The sequence below is a fragment of the Prionailurus bengalensis genome, chromosome X (genome assembly GCF_016509475.1).
Source record: "Prionailurus bengalensis isolate Pbe53 chromosome X, Fcat_Pben_1.1_paternal_pri, whole genome shotgun sequence".
NCBI lineage: Eukaryota > Metazoa > Chordata > Mammalia > Carnivora > Felidae > Prionailurus > Prionailurus bengalensis.
Genome location: NC_057361.1, coordinates 11,256,976 through 11,282,785, shown reverse-complemented (window position 1 = coordinate 11,282,785; position 25,810 = coordinate 11,256,976). Strand labels below are relative to the sequence as shown.

Below are 25,810 nucleotides of genomic sequence, written 5' to 3'. Positions count from 1 at the left end.
AGACAAAAACTGAATGCCAAGCCTAGAGCTTGGCTTAGTCCTTCCATGTTTACATTTTCTTGTGAGTCATTTAATAACCCTATCAAAATTATATTGAGTAAAATTCTTAATGCACTACCTCCTGTCAAAGCACCAGAAGGCTCATTTCTGGACAGTGCTGTGTCAGTAATGTTAAAATGGGTAGTGGAGTTGCATTATGTCTAATTTTGCCAGTGAGAAGGAATGCTAAAAGGTAAATTACTTTTTTCTAGCATTGAGGACACCAAAAAGTACAGTAATTTGTTAAACACAATCCTAGTAGCCTGAAAGAGAAAATTCATAAAGACAAGGGAACACTATTTTTTACTTCCCAATGGCATTATGCTCATTATTTCACTTGAGTGTTTCTAGGACATCAGCCATCAAAGTACTTAGTCAAGTTCAACCATATTTTATTTTGACTTCATCCAGTAATATGGCTACTTTACGTAGTCATGAAAATTAGAACCTGCCAATTGATTGAGGACTTAAAATAAACTGTGCGAGGACCAAGAAAAAATTTCACCCAAAAGTCAACTTCCACACTATCACCTAGCACTGTAAGGCTCTTGATCTCATAGGCTGTGTCACAGCAACACCATCACCATGAAATTTATAAGAATTATTGGTGGATTTTGTAGTATCTGAAATCTTTTTCATGTACATGGAACATACTTGTACATACATGATGATGAGCTTATAATTAGTTTTATGTTTATTGGGGTTTTTTTTTGAGGGGGAGCCACGCATATGATGCGTTTGCTATGGACTCGGGGCTACTTTCTTTTGCAACAAGATCATGTGTGTGCGCACACCTGTGTGTATTTAGTGTAAGGTCAGCCCCTTGGCATGTATCTTTAATGTTGCATATCCGAGGCTTGACTATGTTAAAACTTTGATTATATGAAAAAGACTGGCTATAAAAAAAATACCCCCTAAACTTTGAAATTTGTATTTCTGAAACATTAGAGATATAAATATTTAAATATCTTTAATGATACATGATGCTTATTACTGATAATTGTACCTAAGTCGAGCCAAACATCAAGTGTTTTAAAAATTTCTCTGGCATGATAGATAAAATATTATTGAATTTTAAGTAATGAACACTTGACTAATGACTTTCTAAAGTGACAGTGTACAAATAATCGCTTTATAGAGGTGAGTGAACTTGGAAATTGGCATTCAGTAAGTGTCTCACACATATAAAACAGTGCTTCTTCGATCCTGTATCCCATTCCTTCACACGATGGCTTCAATGCTCAGTCCCACTCACCATTGTAGTTTCTGCTATTGACCCAAAGCTGTTGATAAATATGTTGCAGGTAACATTTACAGGAGGCCCTGCAAGTTGAACAATAAATAGAAAATTTGACAGGTTGTGTTCATGGCATAATCAAGTCACGTTTGTCTCTTGCCAGTGGCATTGTGGCACTTACCATGGTAGTTTCTGTGACCGATCCAAAACTGTTGATAAAAATATTGCAAGTAACGTTTACTGGAGGACCTGCAGAATGCAATAAGAATATTGCAATAGACATTGAAGCAAGAATACAGCTCCGTCAACATCTGTGCAAATGACTAGAAACGTAAACTAAAAATGATGGTGAGATTGCAAAAAAAAAAAAAAAAAAAAAAAAAGCCAAAAACCAAAATCAAAAATGTTGTACCCAGAGGTTCAGAGTGATAACATTCCCACTAGTGTTTCGAATAAGGACAGTTAAGCAATGATAACTTACCCAGCAGAGTTTGGGATTTAGAAAATATAAGCTGGAGACTATTAAACTGAATTCATTGTCACTAGTTGCTATCAAAATAGCCTTTTGGGTGGATGGCCTTTATCCATCCACCTCCTTTTCCAGGATACCCTTTAAATCAGTGGGTCTAATTTGATTCTCTTGACACCTTTGAATTTAGCCCATTCATTCTGTATATCCTCTGATCCCCAATGAAAAATGATGTACAAAAATACAAAAATAAAGAAAATTGGCTGATTTTAAGAAATAAACACAGAAATGTCACTTAATGCCTGGATTGTAAAGCAAGGGCTATTAATCCTAGATATGCTTTCAAAAGAGAGTCCAGTTTTTTCTCCAGAGACCCAGAGGCTAGCTTTCTTGATCTCGCCCTTGGTCTCCCCAACCCAAGCCCTACTCAGGCCCTTTTCTGCTTAGCATCTGAGATCAGATGACAACAGATATGTTCAGGGGGATATGGCCACAGATTCTTTGCCCTTCGATGATAGATATCCCTGTCTAATTATTTCCAGTTTCATGTTTTTCTGGGAGATATGTTTATTGCCCTCACGTAGTTACCCCTTAATTCTGGGTTAAGAATACACTGCCATGAGCCTTCTATCGCTAGAAGATTCTCTCCCTTTACTTAACAAGGTCTATGTAACCTAGTTCAAGCTACACCCTGGTTGGCTCTATACTCAACATGCCATGAGGATCTAAGTGACTGAGGCCTCCCTCTAAGGGTGGTGGTAAAACTCAACCATGGTGGCGCTTGGGTACCGTGTGTTTAAACTCGACAAGTCAGAGGGTTCTCCAGCCCTTTCCTTTGAGGAAAGGAAACTTAGGTTAAACAGTGAACTTAAGTCTCCAGGCAAGAACTTTTGGTAAAAGAGATGTGTTAAGTTTTTTTCTTTAACATAACTAACTTTTCTGTTCTTAATGGAAAACGATTGTGTTTATTTTTTTAAATGTTTGTAGGTATGGAATCACAGGCACCATCATATTATCAAAATATTTTTCAGCCTGCATCTTTGAGATATTCCAAGTCTTTTAATTCATTCCTTCCCCCTCTTATTTCAACATCTGCCAAGATGACTTCTTCCCCAGGGTCACTTTCTACTCTATTTGACTTTGCTTCTCATTTGGTTACTGAAAACAGAACAAAAATGAGTCTCTTCCTTGATGATAAAGTTCTATTCCATAGCAAATATACTTTTCTGCTAATAAGAAATACATTTAGACAAGGTAGAGGCAAGCTGTGAGACATTGTATATGTTCACTTTTTTTCTTCTCTTCACAATAAAATATTTCATTGTAAATAGCCCAATTCAGGATGGGAAGCTTTCATGAATTTTTATATGCAAGATAGATAAGAAAATGAATGATGGGGGGGGGTAAAGAAACAGGAAAGAGACATGTCTTCTACTGTACATTATCCTGGCCTCCCCAATTGGCCTCCCCAGTTGGCTTACAGGCATTTAGGATGCTGGGTCATACCATCATACACTTATTTTTATCCTTCCAAGTAAATGGCGGTGTGAGTGTATTGCTAGAACTCAAAATATTTTTTAAGCTACCACATATTAACAAGCTGTACTAAGCACATTTTAAAAATTATCTACTTTAATCTTCTCAAAAGAGGAATTGTTTTACTGCACCAGTAAATGTTTTCAGATGAGGAAACCGGGGGATAGAGAGATTAAGCAACTTGCTTAAAGTCATGCCACAGTAAGTAGAAAGGCTGACACTCCATGCCTTATCATTCTCATCCCAAACACCTAAACATTCAGCCCCTTTGCTGCACCGCATTCCTTACACAATAACCTCGCTTCCTCCTGACCTGCCAACCATGGTGTTTGCCACTGGTTTGTGGGATATTTCTGGGACAATTTGATCCTTTACTTCTGACCTCTTCAATCTTGGGTATTTTCTCAAGTTTCATTTGCATCCGGATATAAAATTTTGGAAAGAAGAAAAAGCAATTTTTTTGGATGCAGGGTTAGTACATGCATGTAACAAGAGTTGATACATATTAAAACCCTGCTGTGCGCCAGTGAGTGCCTTATTTCATTCTTCAGTCATTACGTGCTACCATGTCCCCCACTTTATAGATGAGGAAGCTGAGACACAGAGGTAATTAATTAATTTTCCCAAGGTCACAGAGTTTGTAAGAGGCAGAAGTTGCCTAACTTATGGACACTTTTCTTAACTGCAGGAGTAAAATGCCTGAGGCCCCTGAAATTATCTTTCTGATAAAAGCTACTAGGACTACGGCCTGAAAATTCTTTGGGTTAGATGTTAGAATTGTTTTTCATTTTGTTATCCTGATATGTGTCCATACAACCTTTCATCTGTATTTTAGCCCAATAATCCACTAAGGTGTTCTAATTAACAAGGACACATCCTTAGATGTGATCATAAGTGAATGATTATTCTGTGAACTGTAGAAAGAAATAGTTAACACTAGTTAACCTCATGTAATTGGTTTTATCAGCAAAGTTACGATATTCCAATGTGAATTGGATGAGAATTCAATAGGAAAAAGAATTATGTAGACACCTAATCTCTCATATCACTGTTATCCCTTCCTTCTTTCCAAACATCGTCTCCTCTCTCCCATCTCCCCTCTCTCCCTCCCTGCTTCCCTTTCTTTCTCACTCTTTTCTTTCTTTTTTGCCTTATTCTTTTTTTTTTATTTGAGTGTAGTTGACACACAATGTTATATTGGTTTCAGGAGTACAACATAGTGATTTGACAGGTTTAAACATGATGCTATGCTTACCACAAGTGTAGCTACCATCCATCAGCCTACATTGTTATTACAGTATCATTGACTATATTCCTTATGCTGTGCCTCTTATTCCCATGACTTATTCATTTCACAACTGGAAGTTTTGCCTGTCCCCCCACCCCCTCTGGCAGCCGTCAGTTTGTTCTCTGTGTTTACAGGAATGATTCTGCTTTTTCTTTGTTTATTCATTTTTTTGTTTATTCATTTTGTTCATTCATTCACATATAAGTGAAATCATGTAGTATTTGTCTTTCTCAGTCTGACTTATTTCACTGAGTATAATACCCTCTAGGTCCATCCATGTTGTGGCAAACTGCACAGTTTCATCTTTTTATTTTGCATGATATTTCTGGGTGTGTGTGTGTGTGTGTGTGTGCGTGTGTACAACATCTTCCTTATCCATTCATCTATTGATGGACTCTTAAGTTGCTCCTGTATCTTGGCTATTGTAAATAATGCTGCCATAAACATAGGAGTGCATATATCCTTTCAAATTAATGTTTTTTGTTTTCTTTGGGTAAATAGTCAGTAGTGGAATTATTGGATCTTATGGTAATTCTGTTTTTAAGTTTTTGAGGAGCCTTGGTACAGTGACTGTATCAATTTGCTTTCCTGCCAATGGCATGTGAGGGTTCCTTTTTTTCCACATCTTCACCAACACTTGTTATTTCTTGTCTTTTTGATTTTATTCATTCTCACAGATGGAAGGTAATATTTCATTGTGGTTTCGATATGCATTTCTCTGATGATTAGTGACGTTGAGCACCGTTTCGTGTGTCTGTTGGCTGTCTGGATGTCTTCTTTGGACAAATGTCTTTTCAGGTCCTCTGCCCATTTTTTAATTGGGCTGTTTGTTTTTATGGTGTTGAGTTGCATAAATTATTTATATATTATGCATTTTAACCCCTTATTGGACATATCATTCTCAAATATCTTCTCCCATTCAGTAGGTTGCCTTCTTGTTTTATCAATGGTTTCCTTCATTGTGCAAAAGCTTTTTATTTTGATGTGGTCCCAATAGTTTATTTTTGCTTTTGTTTGCATTGCCTTAAGAGACATATTTAGGAAAATGTTGCTACAGCTAATGTCAGAGAAATTACTACCTGTGTCCTCTTCTAGGATTTTTATGATTTCGGTTCTCACAGGTCTTTAACCCATTTTGAGTCTATTTTTGTATATGGTATTAGAAAGTGGTCCAGTTTCATTATTTTGCATGTAGCTGTCTGGTTTGCCCAGCACTATTTATTGAAGAAACCATCTTTTCCTCGTTGTATGTTCTTGCCTCCTTTGTCATATATTAATTGACCATGTAAGTGTGGGTTTATTTCTGGGCTCTATTCTGTTCCATTGATCTAAGTATCTCTTTTTTGTGGCAGTACCATGCTGTTTTGATGACCACAGTTTTGTAATCCCAGATTACCTTGTAATGTGGGATTGTGATACCTGTAGCTTTGCTTTTCTTTTTCAAGATCACTTTGGCTATTTGGGGTCTTTTGTGGCTCCATACCAATTTCAGTATTATTTGTTCCAGTTTTGTGAAAAATGTTGTTGGCATTTTTATAGGGATTGCATTGAATTGTTTTGCCTTATTCTTATGAGAGACTGTTCTTGCCATAACTTTAGTATGTAATTCACGTATAAATGGAGGTAGATTTTTATATGGTAAATAGATTTCAAATACTTTAAAACTTTTTGGAAGAAAGGCTCCCTTCCCTGATCCCTGGCACAAAGATGACAAGCCCCATCCTATACAAGTCCCCTTTTTTGCTATATACTGCTCTCTCGGATTATCTTCTTTGGAGTAAGGCATTTGTCTTGGTAACCCAAGTAAAACTACAATTATGCTACAATTATCACCTATTAACATCTTCACTTTTGGATCAGTTGACCAAATTGGCTGTAAGAGGGCAGCTACTCAGACTGCAGTTGGAAGCTCCGCAAAATCAGCACCACCTGGGAGCTTGTTAGAAACGCAGACTCTCCAGGCCCATTTGGGTCCGGAGGAGGCAGTTTTGCACTTTAACAAGAGAGATATGTTCCTTCAGATAATTCTGTCTCCCTTTCAAAATTATAATCACTTGTACTTTGTTTCAGTCTTTCAAGAATGTCCCTTGAAATGTCAACTGTAGTCCATTAATAAAACCACTAAAGTTAGGACAAGTTTGGAAAACACTGTTGAATCAATTAGGCAAGTTTCTTTAATATAAGTTTCTCCAAAGTTGTGGAACCACTAACCACTATCTATTTCCAAAGTTTTTCCATCACTTCAAACAGAAACTTTGTAACCATTAAGCAGTAACTCCCCATTCTCCTCTCCCTCAAGCCCCTGGTAACTTCTAATCTACTTTCTGTCTCTATGAATTTGTTTACTCAAGGTATTTCATATAAATGGAATCATACAATATGTATCCTTTGTATCTGGCTTCTTTCACTTAGCATAATGTTTTCAATGTTCATCCATGTTGTAGCATGTATCAGAACTTCTTTCCTTTTTATGACTAAATAATCATTGTATATATATACTACATTTTGTTTATTCATCTGTTAATAGAAACTTGGATTTCTTCACCCTTTGGCTGTTGGGAGTAATGCTGCAATGAAATGTTTGAGTTCCTACTTTCAACCTTCGTGGATGTATACCCAGGAGTGGAATTAGGGGTCACATGCTAATTCTATGTTTAATTTTTAAGGAACTGCCATACTGTTTTCTACAGTGGCTACACTATTTTAAATTGCCACAAGTAATTTTTGAGTATTCCAATTTCTCCACATCTTCACCAATACGTATTTTCCATGTTTTGACTGTAGTCATTCTAGTAGGTATGAGGGGGTATCTTATTGTGGTTTTGATTTTCATTTCCCTAATGACTAATGACATTGAACATTTTTTCTTGTGATTATTGGCTATCATTTTGGAGAAAAGTCTATTCAGGTCCTTTGCCCATTTTTGTATTGGGTAGGTTGTCTTTCTGTTGTTGAATTATAAGAGTTCTTTATATATTGTGGATATTAAGCCCGATCAGATATATGATTTGCAAATAGTTTCTCTTAGTAGGTTTACTCTTCTTTGATAATGTACTTTGATGCACAACAGTTTTTGGTTTTGATGAAATCCAGTTTACCTATTTTTTTTCTTTTGTTGCTTATGTTTTAGTGTCATCAAAAAGATCAATGACCAAATCCATGGTCATGAAGGTTTGCCCCTATGTTTTCTTTTAAAAGTTTAATGGTTTCAGCGCTTATATTTAGGCTGTTGATTCATTTTGAGATAATTTTTGTATATGGTGTGAGATAGAGGTCCAACTTCATCCTTTTGCATTGTGGAAATCTGGTTGTGTATTATGCTAAGTGAAATAGGGCAGAGAAAGACAAATACCATATGATTTCACTTGTATGTGGAATCTAAAAAGAACAGAACAAATTAACACCCGACTCTTCAATACAAACTATTGAATTTGTTTTGCTAATATTTTTTTGAGGATTTCTGCATCTGTATTCATAAAGGAAATTGGTCTGTGATTTTCTTGTGGTGTCTCTGTCTGGCTTTGATTTCAGGGTAATGTTGACCTCATAGAATGAGTTTGAATGTGTTCTTTTTTATTTCTTGGAAGAATTTGAGAAGTATTGGTGTTAATTTTTCTTTAAATGTTTGGAAGAATTCACCAGTGAACCCATCTGGTCCTGAAGTTTTCTTTGTTGGAAGATTTTTGATTATTCGTCCAATCTCTTTACTTGTGATAGGTCTGTTGAGATTTTCTATTTCATCTTCAGCATCTTAGGTAATTTTTGTGTTTCTAGGTGTTTGTCCATTTCATCTAGGTTATCTGATTTGTTAATAATCTTATAATTTTTTTTTATTTCTGAAAGGTCAGTTGTAATGCCCCCACTTTTATTTCTGATTTTAGTTATTGGAGTTTTCTCTCTTTTTTCTTTGTCAGTCTACATAAAGGTCTGTAATTTTTGTTGATCTTTTAAAAGAATCAACTTTTGGTTTTGTTGATTCTCTAAAGACTTTTCTATTTTTTTTTTTTTCCGATTCTAATCTTTATTATTTACTTTTTTGGAGAGTCTTAGGTTTAGTTTTTCTCTTCTTTTTCTAGTTCTTCAGAATATAATATTATGTTATTTATTTAAGATCTTTCTGCTTTTTGGGGTGCCTGAGTGGCTCAGTCAGTTAAGTGTCCGACTTCAGCTCAGGTCATGATCTCATGGTTCATGGGTTCGAGCCCCGTGTTGGGCTCTGTGCTGGCAGCTCAGAGCCTGGACCCTGCTTCAGATTCTGTGTCTCCCTCTCTCTCTGCCCCTCCCCTGCTCACACACACTCTCTCTCTCTCAAAAAAATAAGTAAACATTAAGAAATTTTTTAAAAAAAGATCTTCTTTTTTAATGCAGGCACTTGTTTTATAAATTTCCCTCTGAGTACTGTCTTCACTGCATCCCATAAGTTTGTTTTCATTCATTTCTAATTTCCCTTGTGATTTCTTCTTTGACCCATTGGTTGTATAAGAGTGTGTTAATTTCCAAATATTTGTGAATTTTCTGGGTTTCCTTTTATTATTGATTTTTAGCTTCATTCTACTGTGGTTGGAAGAGATACTTTTTATGATTTTAATCTTTTAAAATTCATTAAGAATTATTTTGTGGTTCAATATATGCTCTATCCTGGAGAATGTTCCATGTGCACTTGAGAAGAATGTATAGTCTACTGTTGTTGGGTGGGGCACTCTATATATGTTTGTTAGATCTAGTTGATTTATAGTGTTGTTCACATACTTATTTTCCGTACTGAGCTCTGTGTAGATGCTCTATCCATTATTGAAAATGGTGTATTAAAGTCTCCAAATGTTATTGTAGAAGTGTTATTTCTCCCATTGTTTCTGTCAATGTTTGCTTCATGTATTTTGGGGCTCTGGTATTTGGTGCACATACTTTTAGAATTGTTATATCATCTTGATGATTTGATCCTTTTATCAATATATACTGCAATTCTTTGTTTTAAGAGATTTTTACTAATATTGTATTTTGTCTGATGTTAGTATAGCCACCTCAGTTCTCTTTTGGTTACTGTTTGCATAGAATAATCTTTTTCTACCTTCTGACTTGTGTCTTTGGATCTAAAGTGAGTCTCTTGTAGATAGCATATAGTTACATCATATTTTATCCATTCTTACCGGCTATGTCTTTTGATTGGGGAGTTTAGTTAATTTGCATTAAAAGTAATTACTGATAAAGAATGACTTACATCTGCCATTTGGTATTTGATATCTATGTATCTTACAGCTTTTTTGTCTTTCATTTCCTCTATTACTACCCTCTTTTGTGTTCAGTTAACTTTTTTGCAGTGAATTATTTTGATTCTCTTTTATTTCTTTTTTGTATACTTTTTAAATATTTTCTTTGTGGTTACCATGGGGATAACATTTAACACTGTAAATTTATAGCAACTTAGTTTGAATTGATACCAACTTAACTTCAATAACGTACAGAAACTCTACTCCTATACAGATATATCTTCCTCCTTTTATGTGCAGTTGTCACAAATTACATCTTTATTCATTATGTGCCCAATAGCATAGATTAACAACTTTTAAATGCATTTGTCTCTTAAATCCTGGAGGAATTAAGAAGTGGAGTTACAAACCCAAACTACCATAATACTGTTTTATATTTGTCCATGTATTTACCTTTACCAGCAATTTTTATTTCTTCATTAGGTTTTGAGTTACTGTCTAGTGTTCTTTCATTTCATTTCATAAAAGACTCTGTTTATCATTTCTTGGAAGGTAGGTCTGGTTGTAATGAACTCTCATAGCTTTTGTTCATCTGAAAATGTCTTTATTTCTTCTTCATTTGTGAAAGAAAATTTTGCTGGATAAAAGCTCCCAAGCTCTCATTTACATTGATTTTTTTCCTCCCAACACATAAAATATATCATTCCATTGCTTTCTAGACTCCAAGGTTTCACTGAGAAATAAGTTGATATTCTTATTGGGGAATCCCATATAAGTAATGGGTTTTCTCGTGCTGTTTTAAAAATCCTCCCATTGTCTTTGGCTTTCAACAGTTTGATTATAAGTGTTCTCAGTGTGGGTCTCTTTGGGTTTTCCTACTTGGAGTTCATTGAGGTTTTTGTATTTGTAGATCTATGTTTTCATCAAATTTGAGGACCCATTATTTCTTTAAATATTCTATTCAAATATTCTTCCCACCTTTTCCTTTTTCTCTTCTTTTTTTTTTAGTTTTATTTACTTTTGAGAGAGAGAGAGAGAGAGAGAGACACCAAGTGTGAACAGGGGAGGGGCAGAGAAAGGGGGAGACACAGAATTTGAAGCAGGCTCCAGGCTGAGCTGTCAGCACAGAGCCCAACACAGGGCTCAAGCCCACGAACTGTGAGATTATGACCTGAGCCCAAGTCAGATACTCAACCGACTGAGTGCCCCTCTCTTCTCCTTCTTGAACTCCTATAATGTATATGGTGGTCCAGTTTTGGTATCCCATTGATGCACTTGAGAAAAATGTATATTCTGCTGTTGTTGGGTGGAGCATCAATTCAGTTTTCTTCATTCTTTTTTCTTTATGCTCTTCAGACTTGGTAATTCAATTGCCCCATCTTCAAGTTTACTGATTCTTTCTTCTTCCTGCTTAAATCTAATTTTGAAATTCTCTAGTGAATTCTCCATTTCTGTTACTCTACTTTTCAGCTTCAGAATTTGTTTGGTTCCTTTTTATAATTTCTATCTCTTTATTGATAGTCTCATTCATATATCACTTTTCTGATTTCGTTTCATTCTTTGTTTTTGTTTTCCTTTAGGCCTTTAAGCATATTAAGACAGCTATTTTAAAGGCTTTGTCTATTAATGTCTGGACTTGCTCAGTGACAATTTCTGTTAATTTATTTTGTTCCTTTGAATGGAATATATTTTCCTGTTACTTTATATGCTTTGTAATTTTTGTTGATAATTGGATGCTTGAATATTATAATGTGATTGTTCTGGAGATCAGATTCTTTCCCTTCCTCAGAGTTTGCTGAATGTTTTGATTGTTGAAGGATACAGTAGGTCATCTGTTTATTGAGTTTCCCAAACTTTTTTTGCAAAGAGTATATTCCTTCTCATGTGTGGCCATTGTAGTCTCTGTTCCTCAACTTGTGTTCAGTGAGGGTTTTGACAGAGATTTCCTTGAATACCAAGAGCTAACAAATCAGCAACCTACGAAACAAACAGATGAAACACACCTTTCCCACACTGCAGATTTTTTCTGTGTTCGGACATTCCTTCAATACCTAGCCAGACTTGAACTGAATCTACAGATCAGCCCAATGTGAAATTTAGGATCTTCTCAGGTCTTTTCTGAGGATGCATCTTGCCCTGAGAATGCATGTTGCTTTCAAAATTCCCCGGCATACATGGCTGATTTGAATTTCCTAATTTCCCTAAGAAAATTTCCTCAGCTTTTGCTCTCAGCCTTAGATGGCTCATTGTATGTTTCAGCTGTCATCTTTTGCCCCAGGCATCTGCAGGTTTTTAGTGGGTTTTTTGTAGTGTTTTTGATCAATACTTGCTGTTTTTTCCATCCTGAGTTCCAAGTTAGGTGGAACAGGGATAGGAACTGTTATGGGTTGAATTGTGTCTGACCCCTTCCCCAAATCATATGTTGAAGCGCTAACCCCCAGTACCTCAGAACGTAACTGTATTTGGAAAGATCTTTAAAGAGGTAATTAAGGTTAAATAAGGTCGTGAGAGTAGGTCCTAATCTAATATAAATTGTGTCCTTGTGAAAAGAGAAGAGAGACGCCAGAGATGTGTGTGCACAGAGGAAAGACCTCTGTGAGGATGGGTAAGAAGGTGGCCATCTGCAAGCCAGGAAGATAGTCCTCGGGAAACCAATCCTGCTGACACCCAGTCTTAGACTTATTGCCTCCAGAACCGTGAGAAAGCAAATCTCTGTGCTATTTTGTTGTGGCAACCCTAGCAAACTAATGCAAGAGCTTTGTATATTAGTCCATCTGGTAGCACACATTGGTTAGAATAGACAGACAAAATAATTTGTGAATAATGCTTGTTCTGCCCCCTCCAGAACTAAGGACCAGGGTTCCATGCTGAGAATGCAGGTTGCCACTAATTCAAAGCCAAAACCAGTGTTGGGGAGGGAATGGGGCAAGGGCAAAAAAAACACCACAAAACTTTCCTACCATTTGAAGTTGGCTTTTTCTTACTTCAGCAGTCTCTTGGTTACTGAAAGCTTTTGACTGTTTTCTAGAGTTAACTCTGACAAAGTTAGTTCTGACAGTTTCTACTTACTTTTTGCTGTTTCTGTGGGGGGACAAGAGCTTGGAGATGCCTACTCTACTGTTTCGTTACCGCCAGCCTCCTCCTCCCCAAAACTTTAATAAACTGTTGTAGATTATGGTGCCCCTGAAGGAGAACATAGTGTGTGTTGTTGTTTTCCAAATTTATTTGACCGTGGGAGATTTTTTTGTTTTTTTAAATAGACTATCCTTTTAATGAAGCATATTTCAAAAATGGCAAGCATTCTGCAAAACATAGTTCTGGAAACGCTGATCCACATTTTTCTTTTAGTAATTCCATTAACAATTTCTTGTTGAACAATAAATATGTTAGATGGTAATAATAAAACTATGACTAAAACTAAAGGCAATTGTAGGGCTATAATAAAATTCTGTGCTCCTGCCAAGGAGGGAATGTTTTATTGGGGGCTGCAAGATAAGTGCCTGGGATAGAGAGGTAATGGAGGAGCAACAAAGAGTCAGTAAAGATCAGCTGAATCTTTCTTGGCTACTTGTCTAAGACTAAATTTTTTTTCAAATGTTTATTTATTTTTGAGAGAGGGAACGAGTGGTGGAGGTGCAGAGATAAAGGGGGCCAGAGGATCCGAAGCGGACTCTGCCCTGGCAGCAGAAAGCCAGATGCAGGGCTCGAACCCACAAACTATGAGATCGTGACCTGAGCCCAAGTAGAATGCTCAGTTGACTGAGCCACCCAGGAGCCCCTGTCTAAGATTAAATGTATGGAATGATACTGTAGTCTAGAGATATAACTCAGGGATACAAGTGAAAAAACCCTGCTTGTAATCAGATTTGATAAATGTATTAATTCCTGGATGAGTTCTCTTATGGGTCAGCAACATTCTTTTTGTAAAGGGCCAGATGGTAAATATTTTAGGCTCTGTGAGCCACAAAGTCTCTGTCACACAGACTCCATTCTGTCTTTGTAGTGCAAGTAGCCATAGACAGTATGTAAGCAAATGGGTGTGGTTGTGTTCCAGTAAAACTTTATTTACAAAACAAGTAGGGGATTAGATTTGTTCCATGCAAGGGCCACGTTTGTTGAGCCCTGCTCTATTTTCAGAGGAGGAGGTTAGTGAACAACAGAAATTGTTCTGGAATTCCATGATCTTTCCATAATGGTGTCCTTTGGGCCAGCTGCACTAACTAAACCATTAAGTTTGAGTTAGACTACTATGTTAGTCTAAGAGCTAGGAGGCAGTATGGAAGTAATATAGGACTAGGCCAGATAATATGGACAACAAATACTTAGTGTATTTGACTCAGTCATTATATTTAATATATTCTGTATCTTGCATATTTAAAACCTAGAACCAATTTTTATAACTTCTACCATGGTAATGAAAATTTTACCTATTATTCGTAGTGACTATATTAATACAAACCTATAGATAGATAGATTTGATTGATAGATAGATAGATAGATAGATAGATAATCTCCATATTGACCAAAGCTTTCTAAGTTAAGCATACATATATTTTTTAAAGCTTCATGATAGGGGCACCTGGGTGGCTCAGTCAGTTAAGATCCAACTTGTGGGTTTGGCTCAGGTCATGATCTCATGGTTTGTGAATTAGAGCCCCATGTCAGGCTCTGTGCTGCCACTGTGGAGCCTGCTTGGGATTCTCTTTCTCTCTCTCTCTCTCTCTCTCTGCCGCTCCCACATGTGCTTTCTATTTCTGCCTCTCTCTAAATAGATAAATAAATAAACAAAAAAAAGCTGCATGATGGATTCTATTTAAAAAATAAACAGTAGAGACAAATATTGTATAATATCACTTATTTGTAGAAACTAAAAAAGCCAAACTCACAGGAGCAGAGAGTAGAGTGCTAGTTACCAGGGGCTGTGGGTAAGAGAAATGGGGAGATGTTGGTCAAAAGATACAAACTTCCAGTCATAGGATGAATAAATTCTAGGGATATAATGCACAGCGTGGTAACTATAGTTAACAATACTGTATTATATATTTGAAAGTTGCTAAGTGAGTAGCTCTTAAATGTTCTCACCACAGAAAAGAAATGGTAGTTATGTAATCATCTTGTAATATTAACACTACAACAATAATTATTTTGCAATATTTAAGTGTATACATCAACACATTGTACACCTTAAACTTACACAATGTTATATGTGTCTTATATCTCAAGTTGGAAAAAAATTTAAACAAAAGCTGCAGCAAAGGTCTTAAAAATAAATGGTAGGAAAGAATAGGAGATTTGGTATAATACCAAAACAAGAGCCACTATTCGTTAGGTTTGCCCCAAGTATGTTATTTTCCAACATCATTTTAAGGAGAGAGATTTAAGAGCAGAGGGCAGGCAGCCTTTGAGTTCCAAGATGAAAATGTTACTTTTTTCTCTCTTGTCACAAATAGGCAAGAATGGCATTTTCATTTTGCATTTTATTCCTAGTAAATAATTTAATGTGTCATTAAGTACCACAGTACTTTAGTGTAGGACCCTTGGATGGGAATGGAATATTAAATATATGTGCTTGATTTATACAGAAATGAAGTTTACTTCGGAATAAGATTTTTGTCTAGCAGAAAGATTCATGCCATTGGTTCAAGAGATAAAAAGAGAAAATGAAAAGCACACAGAGGAAGCAAGAAGATGTATAGTTAAGGGTCAGAGCCTCCTTTTCAAACATGGAGAAGCGGTGTTCCTTAGGATGGCTTCCTGTGTTGCATGGTACTTTGATGCTCATGAAAGAGAGAGCCTTGGAGGATGGGAGGATTGTAAGGGGAAGGAATGGCTTTTCATGGTGGTACTCCCTTTATGAGGGGTGATTTGAGGCATCTAAACTGAAAGAATGGAGAAGGCTTTTTTAAATGTCATGATTGTAATTATAAATGACCACATAAACTAAGTAACCCATTGCGTTATTTTCACCTTGATAATTCACCACGAATAAATCATATACCGTTGATTCTTCCGTTCAGCACATGGTCAAAATGGTTTTACCAGTCCTGCTACATTTAGTTTGGTTGCTGACATCCAGGTCTGTGCTAAGGGCAACATATTTAGAGAAATAAAAAAGTTGGCCATTTACTGACTGCTGCAGCTTATGAGACAGTCCAGCAAACCCTTTGCTTTGGGCCAGCCATGTTGATAAAATGATGAAATTGCCAGACAAAGCAATTAATTAGCACCTAAAGTAGCTTAAATATAGGGAACCAAATGGCAGCTTCTGTGAGTCCTTCCCACTAACGGCTACCAGTTGTCAACCACTGTCGCACAAGGATGAGTGAATAGAAAGGTGTGCACGTAGCTCAGATCCATGTCAGAGGGCTTTGAGAATGTCGGCAAGTTTCTATTTTTGCACGCTGTGGTATCTCTGTGATTTAAAGACAAGGGATAAGACGGGAGCCATTATCTAATATAGGATGATTAATTTTTAAACCGAAAGTAGGTGCTGTTGATAACTATACAGAAACACCCAGCATAAACCAGGAATGTCCTGTGGAAACCTGGACTTTGGGTCATACTACGCAGATATTTTTGAAGTGTGGTGACTCCTAGTCTATCTTGTTTTTACCACTAGCTCTACCTATTACCACCTGTGAACTTTAAACAGTACAGAAACTCTTTGAGTCTGTTATATATTGTGTGGAATGGGAATAATGATACTTGCCATGATGTTAATTGTGAGAATTAGTGCTAATGTATGGAAAACACATAATAGTTGCTCAATCAGTTATCATCAGTATCATTATTACAAGTTCATTGGATTGTCAAAATATGCCTATGCAGGAGGTGTGTCATTAGACCCATTTCAATATAGAGTAAACTGAAATGTTGAGACTTCAACTTAGATCTCCCAACGTTTTCTGGGCTCATCTTTACTGAAATAATGTCCATCTCGTCCAATTTTCTTTCTCTTCTCTCTGTAAGCTCTGTTTTTTTTTTCTCAGCTCTATAGAACTTTTTAGCAGGATCCAACCATGTTTTATAACTCTTGTTTCCAGGAGTTATGCATAAACAATCTTTTTGTTTGGACAACCACATAGCACTGTGGCTTTGAGATCATTGCTGCCAGATTCTTTATTTAAATTAGGGTTTCTCTGCCTTGGGATTATTGGCACTTGGGGCCAGATTGTTCTGTGTTGTGGGAGCTTGTCCTGTGTATCGTGGGATGTTGAGCAGCACGCTTGGTCCGTGCTTATTAGATGCCAGTAGCTTCCCAACCTTCATGGTCCCTATTGTAACAACCAAAAACATGTCCATGAACTGCCAAATATCCCCTGGGAGAAAAAAAATCACCCCTGGTTGAGAACCAGTAAGTTATTTTTTTTGTTATGTTTATTTATTCTTAAGAGGCAGAGAGAGACCCGGAAAGGGGCAGAAAGAGAGGGAGACACAGAATCAGAAGCAGGCTCCAGGCTCTAAGCTGTCCGCACAGAGCCCCATGTGGGGCTCGAACTCACGAACTGAGAGATCATGACCTGAGCTGAAGTTGGACGCTTAACCGACTGAGCCACCCAGGTACTCCGAGAACCAGTAAATTACAAAAAGATGGCAAAAACGGCAGGATGAGGGGCGCCTGGGTGACTCAGTCACTTGAGTTTCTGACTTCGGCTCAGGTCCTAATCTCACAGTTCCTTGATTCCAGCCACAAACTGGGCTCTGTGCTGACAGCTCAGAGCCAGCTTCGGATTCTCTGTCCCCCTCTCTCTCGGCCCTTTACCCCGCTCATGCACACGCTCTCTGTCTCTCTTTCTCTCTCAAAAATAAATAAACATTTTTTTAACGGCAGGATGAGTGGAAAGGTTTTTCAATAAGGATTACGTGTTTATTTATAATAATGTAATGAAATGAGCTTCAGATTATTTTGCTTAGCCAAACATATGTTAGGGTCATATTAAAATATTTTTGGTCATGTGACTTTCTCATAAGCATGGTCATGAAACTTTTACGCCTTTGTTGGGTTCAGGAAATTAAATTTGGTGCCTCCTTGCAGGAATTTACTGAATTCTGTGCATTTCCATCCTATAAATCTTCAGTCATGCATTAAATCAGCAAACATTTATTGCATACCCGTATGTACCTGGCATATATTTGGTCTTCTTCTAATTATCATTTACTATTAGATGGTGAATTGTGGGACTAAATATAAGAAAATCAGGCATTAAGGACAAGTCAGAAACTATTTGCTGAAAAGCCCTTGAGTCATCCTGCAAGAAATGTCAGGTGGAACAAAAAGTGTGCGCCTAAGCAAACATCACACAGAGGGCACATTTGTTAAACCTCTTTCTAATCCAAGTGAACTGCTGCGTTTTTGTTTATTGTAGGACTATAGTGACCTTAAAGTGAAGGTTCCTAAGTGAAGGTTCCTATAGTGACCTAAAGTGAAGTGTTCTGGAAGATTTAGGGCCCTTTGCCTATGGTGACAAGGTTCATTTACTATTTTAAAGATTGCAGAGACTGGATATAGACCTTCTTTTGGGAGTAATTTGTAAGTGTAATCTACATATATTTCTATTTATGCTATAATAAAATGTCATCAGATGGAGAATTGCTGAAAAATATGAGATTCTTGCTACCTTGGGATTAGGGTGGATAATAAATAAAGGCCTATTTAGCTTTAGAAGAAGTCAATTTTAAATGCCATTTGGAATTAGCTTTGAAATGAAAAGACCTGAGAATTTCTCATGAACCCAAATGATAACTTCCATTGATTTTAGGAAGTAACAAAAATAGAATTAAAGACAACTTTCTCTCATGTTAATTGGATCCTTTAGTACTTTGCAAAGTGAATAGCAGGTTGATCAACTTGTTAGGTCCTGACAAGTTGAAGATAGATTTTTTTTTCATTAATAATTTTTAAAGAAGGAACTATGCTGCATTTAGGTTTATAATAATGGAATCAGTAGGTGCAGTCTACCCACATATACATACATATTCCCATGTTCAAATCTCATGCTTCAAAGTCTAGTTCAAATGATACATACTCAGTGAATTTCTCCATGATTCTCCCCACTTGAATATCATCTTTCTTGGCATTTCCATAGCCCCATAACCCTTACCATGTTGTATTATTGTCAATTTGTCACATGTGTCTAGTTATTTCTAGTATGCTCTGGAAAGGATGTGGTTCAGGTCTGATTCACTGTAATGTTTTCCAAAGCATTTAGTATAGTAGTGAGCACATAGTAAGCATTCCACAAATGCTCAATGAATGTTATTGATCAGAATATAAGCCTTTTAGTGCAAGGAAATGCCAATGGTGTCCCAAGAAATCTGTGTGTTTCCGTTTCATTTCAGAACAGCTTTCAATCCGAGGCATTTTAACCCCATCAATTGGCCTCCATCCATTCAGCTTCAAAGGGTAGTTCATTCAAAAGGTTGTTCATTTAAATCAATTGCCTCACCTCACTCTGTGAACTCAGAAGCAAATCCTGTTTGCTATGTTTCTAGAACACTCAGCAGAATGAGAAAATTATGACAAAAACTTGATAGTCACCAATGAGCAACACTGTAAACTGGCCTGATGAGCTGTCCTGTCTGAGGTGGGAGTTGGGAAACTTCTTGACTGTTTCCCTCCCTCCTGACATCATCTCTCACCAGGGCAGCATGAAATAATGCGAGGAAAATCATAAACTTCAGAGCTAGAAGAAAGGGATTTAAATCCTGGCTCTGCTATGTACTATTTATGTAACCCTCTGTAAGCTATTGAATCACTCTGGGCTCCTCATCTATAAAAGAAGAAATATCTTCACCTAGCTTTTGGGTCCATTGCGGGGATTGAATGTGACTGTGTGTGGGCAATGCCACCTATTTCGTTTCTCTCACCACCTCCTTCCCCTATCAAGGAAGGATCTTCCATCTAAACCTTAAGTTTTTTCCCTTTATTTTAAAACTAGATGTGCTCTTCTCAAGCACCATATCTCTGTTCTACATTTAAATTTTTTTTTTAATGTTTACTCATTTTGAGAGAGAGACAGATCTAGTGTGAGTGGGGAGGGGCAGAGAGACAGGGAGACACAGAATCTGAAGCAGGCTCCAGTCTCTGAGCCATCAGCACAGAGCCTGATGTGGGGCTTGAACTCATGAGCCATGAGATCATGACCTGAGCCAAAGTCGGACGCTCAACAACTGAGCCACCCAGGCACCCCATCTCTGTTCTACATTTAATTGCTCATCCCTACTCACAGTATTAAGAAAAAGACCTGGATTTTAACAGTATAAACAGGTACTAGGAAATTGGAGAATCATGAGGTGGGGGCAAGGGGAAATGTGTTTCAGTGGGAACTATGCATTGCCAATAGTACACCCTTTCATGTTATCTGATTCTGATTCTGCAGGAGCTATTTTACAATTCTATAAATTGTATAACTGATAGCAACATATATTTTGCTTAGAGACACATAAATTCTGTCCTGTTCTGTCCTGTAGAAGTTCAAGTGATTGCCCTGCCCCAATGTGGAAGAGGGTAGTTTTGCCACTATTTGCACATTCATTTCAATGTTCTTGATCTATTAATGTGTCTGTTCTTTGGATTTTCTTTTGAGCTGCTTATACGCCTGTCTGGTCTGGTTCCCTCATTGATTAATGAGTCGAATAAAATCTTTAACATGTATTCATTTTGTATCTGCATGAGAGTCATGATTTTACATTTAAAAAAATTATTTTTTAATGCAAGGCTTAAAAAAAGAAGAAATGATTACCCTTTGGAAATGTTAGACTCAGAACCGGGCTTTGGAAGCTTGGAGACCTAAATTCTGTTCAAGGCCATTGCACTGCTGGGCAACCCAGCTCTTGCGGTTTGGCTGCCAAAGGAAGTCTTAGAGCACCATGCCTGCCAATATATAGTACCTAAGTTTTCATTTCCCTCCTCTTTTCCCCTGTGGCTTCCACAAATAAGGGACTATTTTCTCATTAGGCATTCTGCACCATTTCTCCAAGGGTAGGAAGGTCACCATTGTACTATTAGGAAACAGAGGTTTTCTATGTCAGCAAGAGATCTAAAAATAGAAGCCAGAGTTCCTGACATGCACTCTTCTCTACTAACAACTAGGACAGCCGCTTCACTACTGCAGAGGGAAACCCTGAAATCATGATGTTTGTTGTGTTTACATGTGCTCAAATTTGACTAATAGGCCCCTAGCACTTATGTAGCATCGTGCTTTTATACCTCTAATGTCATGCTACACTCTGTATCTTTGTAATTAAGTTTCATTAAAAGGACATTCATTAGACTTCTGTATATTGGGTGATTACTTCATTTGGGTTATCCTTGAGTCAAGGACTCAGGTGAAAGTAGCTTATTAAAGAGGTGAATGATACACCAGTTGGGAGGTGGAGAAGAGAGACAGGGTAGGGAAAGAAACTAAGAAAAGGTACTTTAGCAAGTCCATTATTCTTTGAGGGCAAATGAAGCTTTATTCCATGAACAACTCTGGAAGGCACATTCTTCTGAGCTATACTTCCCAGGGGAAGAAGGAACTAGGGTATTTTACATCAACTCCCATCAGTCATTGAATGAGAGTATTCTCAGGGGGCATTAATTCATCTGCACTTCTGGTCTGCCACAGGGTGGGCAAAGTGGCTTAGGTCAGAGAAAGCCTTCAAGCAAAGAAATCCAAGTGTTGGCAGTTGGAAGTCAGATGGTGCATTGAAGAGATCAGGGATTGGTGATATGGGCTGGGCACTTACAGTGGTGCCTATAAGTTGCTGGGAATACCAAAATGCACTCTATCCTTGCATCCAATTAAGTCAATCTGTCATGGCACAAAGATGAATAGATGCTTGGGTGGCTCATTTAGTTAAGCATCCAACTTTGGCTCAGGTCATGATCTGACAGTTCGTGAGTTCAAGCCCCACATCAGGCTCTGTGCTGACAGCTCAGAGCCTGGAGCCTGCTTCTGATTCTGTGTCTCCCTCTCTCTCTGCCCCTCCCCGCCCTTCACTTTCTCTCTCAAAAATAAATAAACAGTAAAATTTTTTTTAAAAAGATGTAAATCAGACTAACTGTAATATAATGTGATGGTAAGACTAACATTGTAAGAGAATGTCAAAGAGGAGACAATGAATCGTGCATGGGCAAGGAGAAAAGGAAAGGAAAGGAGAGATTCTTTGTAGGGAGGCTGATGTATTTCTTTACATACAGGATGGGAAAGATATGGCTCTGTTTTATAAATGTACATATTATTAGCCAACACATAATCAGAAATCGAAGATGGACCCTGCATTATTGTTCTTGAAATTCAAAGGCCTCCAAATTTTGCATTGTTTGAGATTGTTTAAAGTTGTAGAGAAACTGTCCTATGTCTAGATTTTATCATATCATATATTTCCACCTCCATCTCACTGTGATAGGATCTCTGATATTAAGCCAAGTGGAGCTGCCCCTCCACGAATGAATAAGTTAAGGGGCCTCCTCTTATGCACCACAATTAAGTTCACACTTGAATTGGAGGATGTCATTCTCCCATTAGACATATGTGAGCTCATGACAGCAAGCAGGAAAATCACTTTGGGACCTTGAGATGGTTAGAATTTGAAGACATGAGAGTCTGGATGATTTGCTAAAGAAATACAGTGGAGTTTGTACTCCTAATCCGTGCACACTAGAGACAAGTTTTGTTGAAGCTTTTAATGGGCTCTAATTTTGTGTGTTGTGCCAAACACAGGATAGCAGTGCTGTAGAAAAGAATCCTCTGATGAGAAATGACCCCATTCCCAAACTCTCAGGTAATGGAGGTAGAAAGTCCCTCAAGTTAAAAAGCAAGAATCTTCCTAAAAAGAGTCTTCATTCTGGGGATTACACTGCGTTCACGCACACCTCTTCCAAAGCTCCCTTCCAGTCAGATGTGTTATTCATTTGCAAACACAGACCCTGGCAGTCTGCTTAGGCTACCATAAGAACGGGGCCGTGGGTAGGTCTGTGGGCTCCAATGCTCCACAGCCTGAACGTAACCAGCTGTTCTGCCTCTCACAGCTGTGCCAGCTGTAAGGATTCTGAACGTTAGCTTCTGGATCTGGCAAAAGGGAATTGGTAACAGTAGTGTTTATCCATTTTGTAGGGAATCAACAAGATCCTGCATGCGACACATTTAACATGTTGCCTGACACGCCATGAGGCACACATTGTCTCTGCAAACCCCGCCTATAGTTCAAGTCCTCCCTCATTTTCTACCTCTTCCTTATACTTCAGCCATCATGAACTCCCTTATTCAGAACTCCGAGTTGCCATGATGTAATTCCACATGTAGCTGCATGTTTATATAGAGAAGAATTGGCTTCTGTAGCTCAGACTTGTTTTATGTCTCTTTATTTCATTTGTTCACCAAGATGACACATTTTCTGAAGGACCGTTACTGTCCTATTACTGCTTTCAATAAGTCCTCGGAGTACCTATAAGTTAGGCACATCATAAGTGTTTCTCCAAAGTGTGTTGTGATTGATTTTTACCTGGCCTCAAAGTAAAGTTGACTTTGTACTTAAGCAGTCAGCGCCCCTTCTGTGTAAGAAGAGACCACATACATTATTTCAGAGAGCAGTCTCCTTAGGTCTTAAAGAACACTACTCCAGCAAGCGGTACTTAAAACCTTCCTTCCCCTGTTATCTTTGCAAGCTTGGGCTCATCATCTATGTTGGAAAGTTATGATAAAGAGAATCAAATTGCAGACTTCAGGTCCCAGACTTAGCATTTGTTCCCACTGTGTCCAAATGATTGAGATTATTAAATGAAAACATTCTCAGAGCCCAGAGAGTAAACTGCACTAGAAAGTAGACTCTCAGACTACAGAAAATGCCAGATGCTTGTGGTATGTCATAGTCAGCATTTTTCTGTGATATATTGAAACACATCACGAATTTGCACTGAAAGAAGATGTAAAAACATGACTACAAAATGCCATTAGTCAGGCACCAAATCACAGAGCGTGTAACCTGTGAAGAAGCCGTGACTGAATCTCTTCTCCTTCCCTCACCCACTAACTGCCTCCCCACCCCCACAAGCTGCAGGCCAGTTCCAACGTATTCCGAGCAGAAAGCTGTTGGTTGATTGGAGAGAGATCAACTTTGCTCATTCATTTAATTATTCCTCAAATATTTATGAAGGATTAATGTGCTCGAATCTGAAGATACAAAGTTGAATAATAAACAGATTCTGAGGCAAATCTCCTGCAGCCTTCCAGACTCACAGGCCCAAGCGTGGCTCTACAATTAAGAAATGGATACAGGTCTAACTCATGAACTTGGTGTACAACAACACCAATCTTCTAGGCCTTTACTATCCCACTAATGGGAGTAGGGTAGACTCATGCCACACTACATGGGATTGAGAGTTAGCTCTGTGTCCTACCATGCTCTGCTTTTCAGTTTCCTTATCTGTAAAATAGGGCTAATAATACCATGTATATACTTGTCTATAAGGGTATTGGAAGGATTAAATGAATGAATATGCAAAGTGCTTACAGGAATGCTTGACACATGGTAAGGACTCAAGTAACGTCAACTACTACCTTTATTATTAACTCTTTCTGGGTCTCTACAATGAAAATAGTGTGAAATATATAGATAGATGCAGTGAGGGATAAAGGGTTGGCCAAGGCAAATGATGGATATCTTGGACACTGAACCTCTTTAGTTCCTTCATTTTTTGTCTGAGTATTGCACATATTACCTTCTGGCTTTATCTTCTGGGTGTTATGTTTAAAACAGATTTGGGGGGCACCTAGGTGGCTCAGTCTGTTGAGCATCTGACTCTTGATTTTGGGTCAGGTCATGATCCCACGGTCGTTGGACTGAACTTTGTGTTCGGTTCACACTAAGCATGGAGCCTGCCTTAGATTCTCCCTCCCCTCCCCCTCTGCCCATCCCCTGTTTATGTATGCACTCTCTCTCTTTACTTTATATATATATAAAATCTCCCTACTCAGTAATCCTACTAACAAGTGTACTTTTAGTAGAAAAATCTGTTTTTATGATTTATTTAAATTTTAAAAATGCTTCCTGAATGTCTGGGTGGATTGTCCTGATAGTAAAGAGGGCCATCAGTCAAAGCATCAAGAGTCTGGTGCTCTTTTCCAGCTTATTGGTGACTATACTCAGGACCAGCCCATGCTGATGGCAGTGACCCCTCTGTGTGAGGTGATAGAGTATGACTTCACCAAGAAAATAGAGGCCTTTGGATGTGAACTTACCCTGACTACCATCCTGTCCACCAGTAAAACTTACTATCGGAGTAAGGAAGTGATATTTCTCCTTGAGTGCAAAGATAATCTCTGCTTCGTCAGTTACCTTCTATCTCTCTTGTATTTTCAATCTACCTTTCCCTTATTTCATAAATGCATTCTTTTCATCTTAATATCAAAACAAAACAAAACAAAAGCCTTCCTTCTCTCAAACTCTGTAAGCTAATATGTGAACTCCCTTTTTCTTCCTGGCATTAGTCTTTTATCTTTTATTTTTGTATGAATTTTTTAAAAGTTTTTTAAATTTATTTTTGAGAGAGAGAGAGCATGTACAAACATGAGCAGGGGAGGGGCAGAGAGAGAGAGGGGGAGGGAGGGAGAGAGAGAATCCCAAGCAGGCTCTGCACTGTCAGCACGAGCCACGTGTCAAACCCACGAACCATGAGATTATGACCTGGGCCAAAATCAAGTCAGATGCTTAACCGACTGAGCCACCCAGATGCCCCATCCCTGGCATTACTCCTTTAAATGAAAAGTTTACACATTAACTTTTTTCCACTTTGTAAAATTTCATTCACTCTACAACCAAATACAATCTAAGCTTTTGTCACCCTTTTTTTAGAGAGATTGCCCCTGCTAAGGTCAAAAATGTCCCACTGACAAAATCCAGTGGTCTCCTTCCTTGCCTCTTTCTACTCAACGTTCCTGCTGCACTTGGCATGATTGATTTCCTCATCCATGAAACTCTCTCTTCCTTTAACATCAGTGACTACATACATCTTTTCCTGGTTCTTTGCCAGATTTTCTAACCACTCCTTC

At 37.8% G+C, this 25,810-nt stretch overlaps 1 protein-coding gene across 2 annotated transcripts in view; it reads right to left on the bottom strand.

The window, feature by feature from the left end:
• The window catches only part of GLRA2 (glycine receptor alpha 2), a 174,572-nt gene that overhangs the window by 128,947 nt on the left and 19,815 nt on the right, over positions 1-25,810 (bottom strand). Inside the window, exon 3 of one of the 2 annotated variants that reach the window (XM_043569940.1) lies at positions 1,295-1,362. In XM_043569940.1, coding sequence (XP_043425875.1) covers positions 1,295-1,362 — 68 coding nt within the window. Of the gene's footprint in view, positions 1-1,294; positions 1,363-1,457; positions 1,526-25,810 lie in introns of both variants that reach the window. The other variant, XM_043569939.1, reaches the window with a different exon arrangement.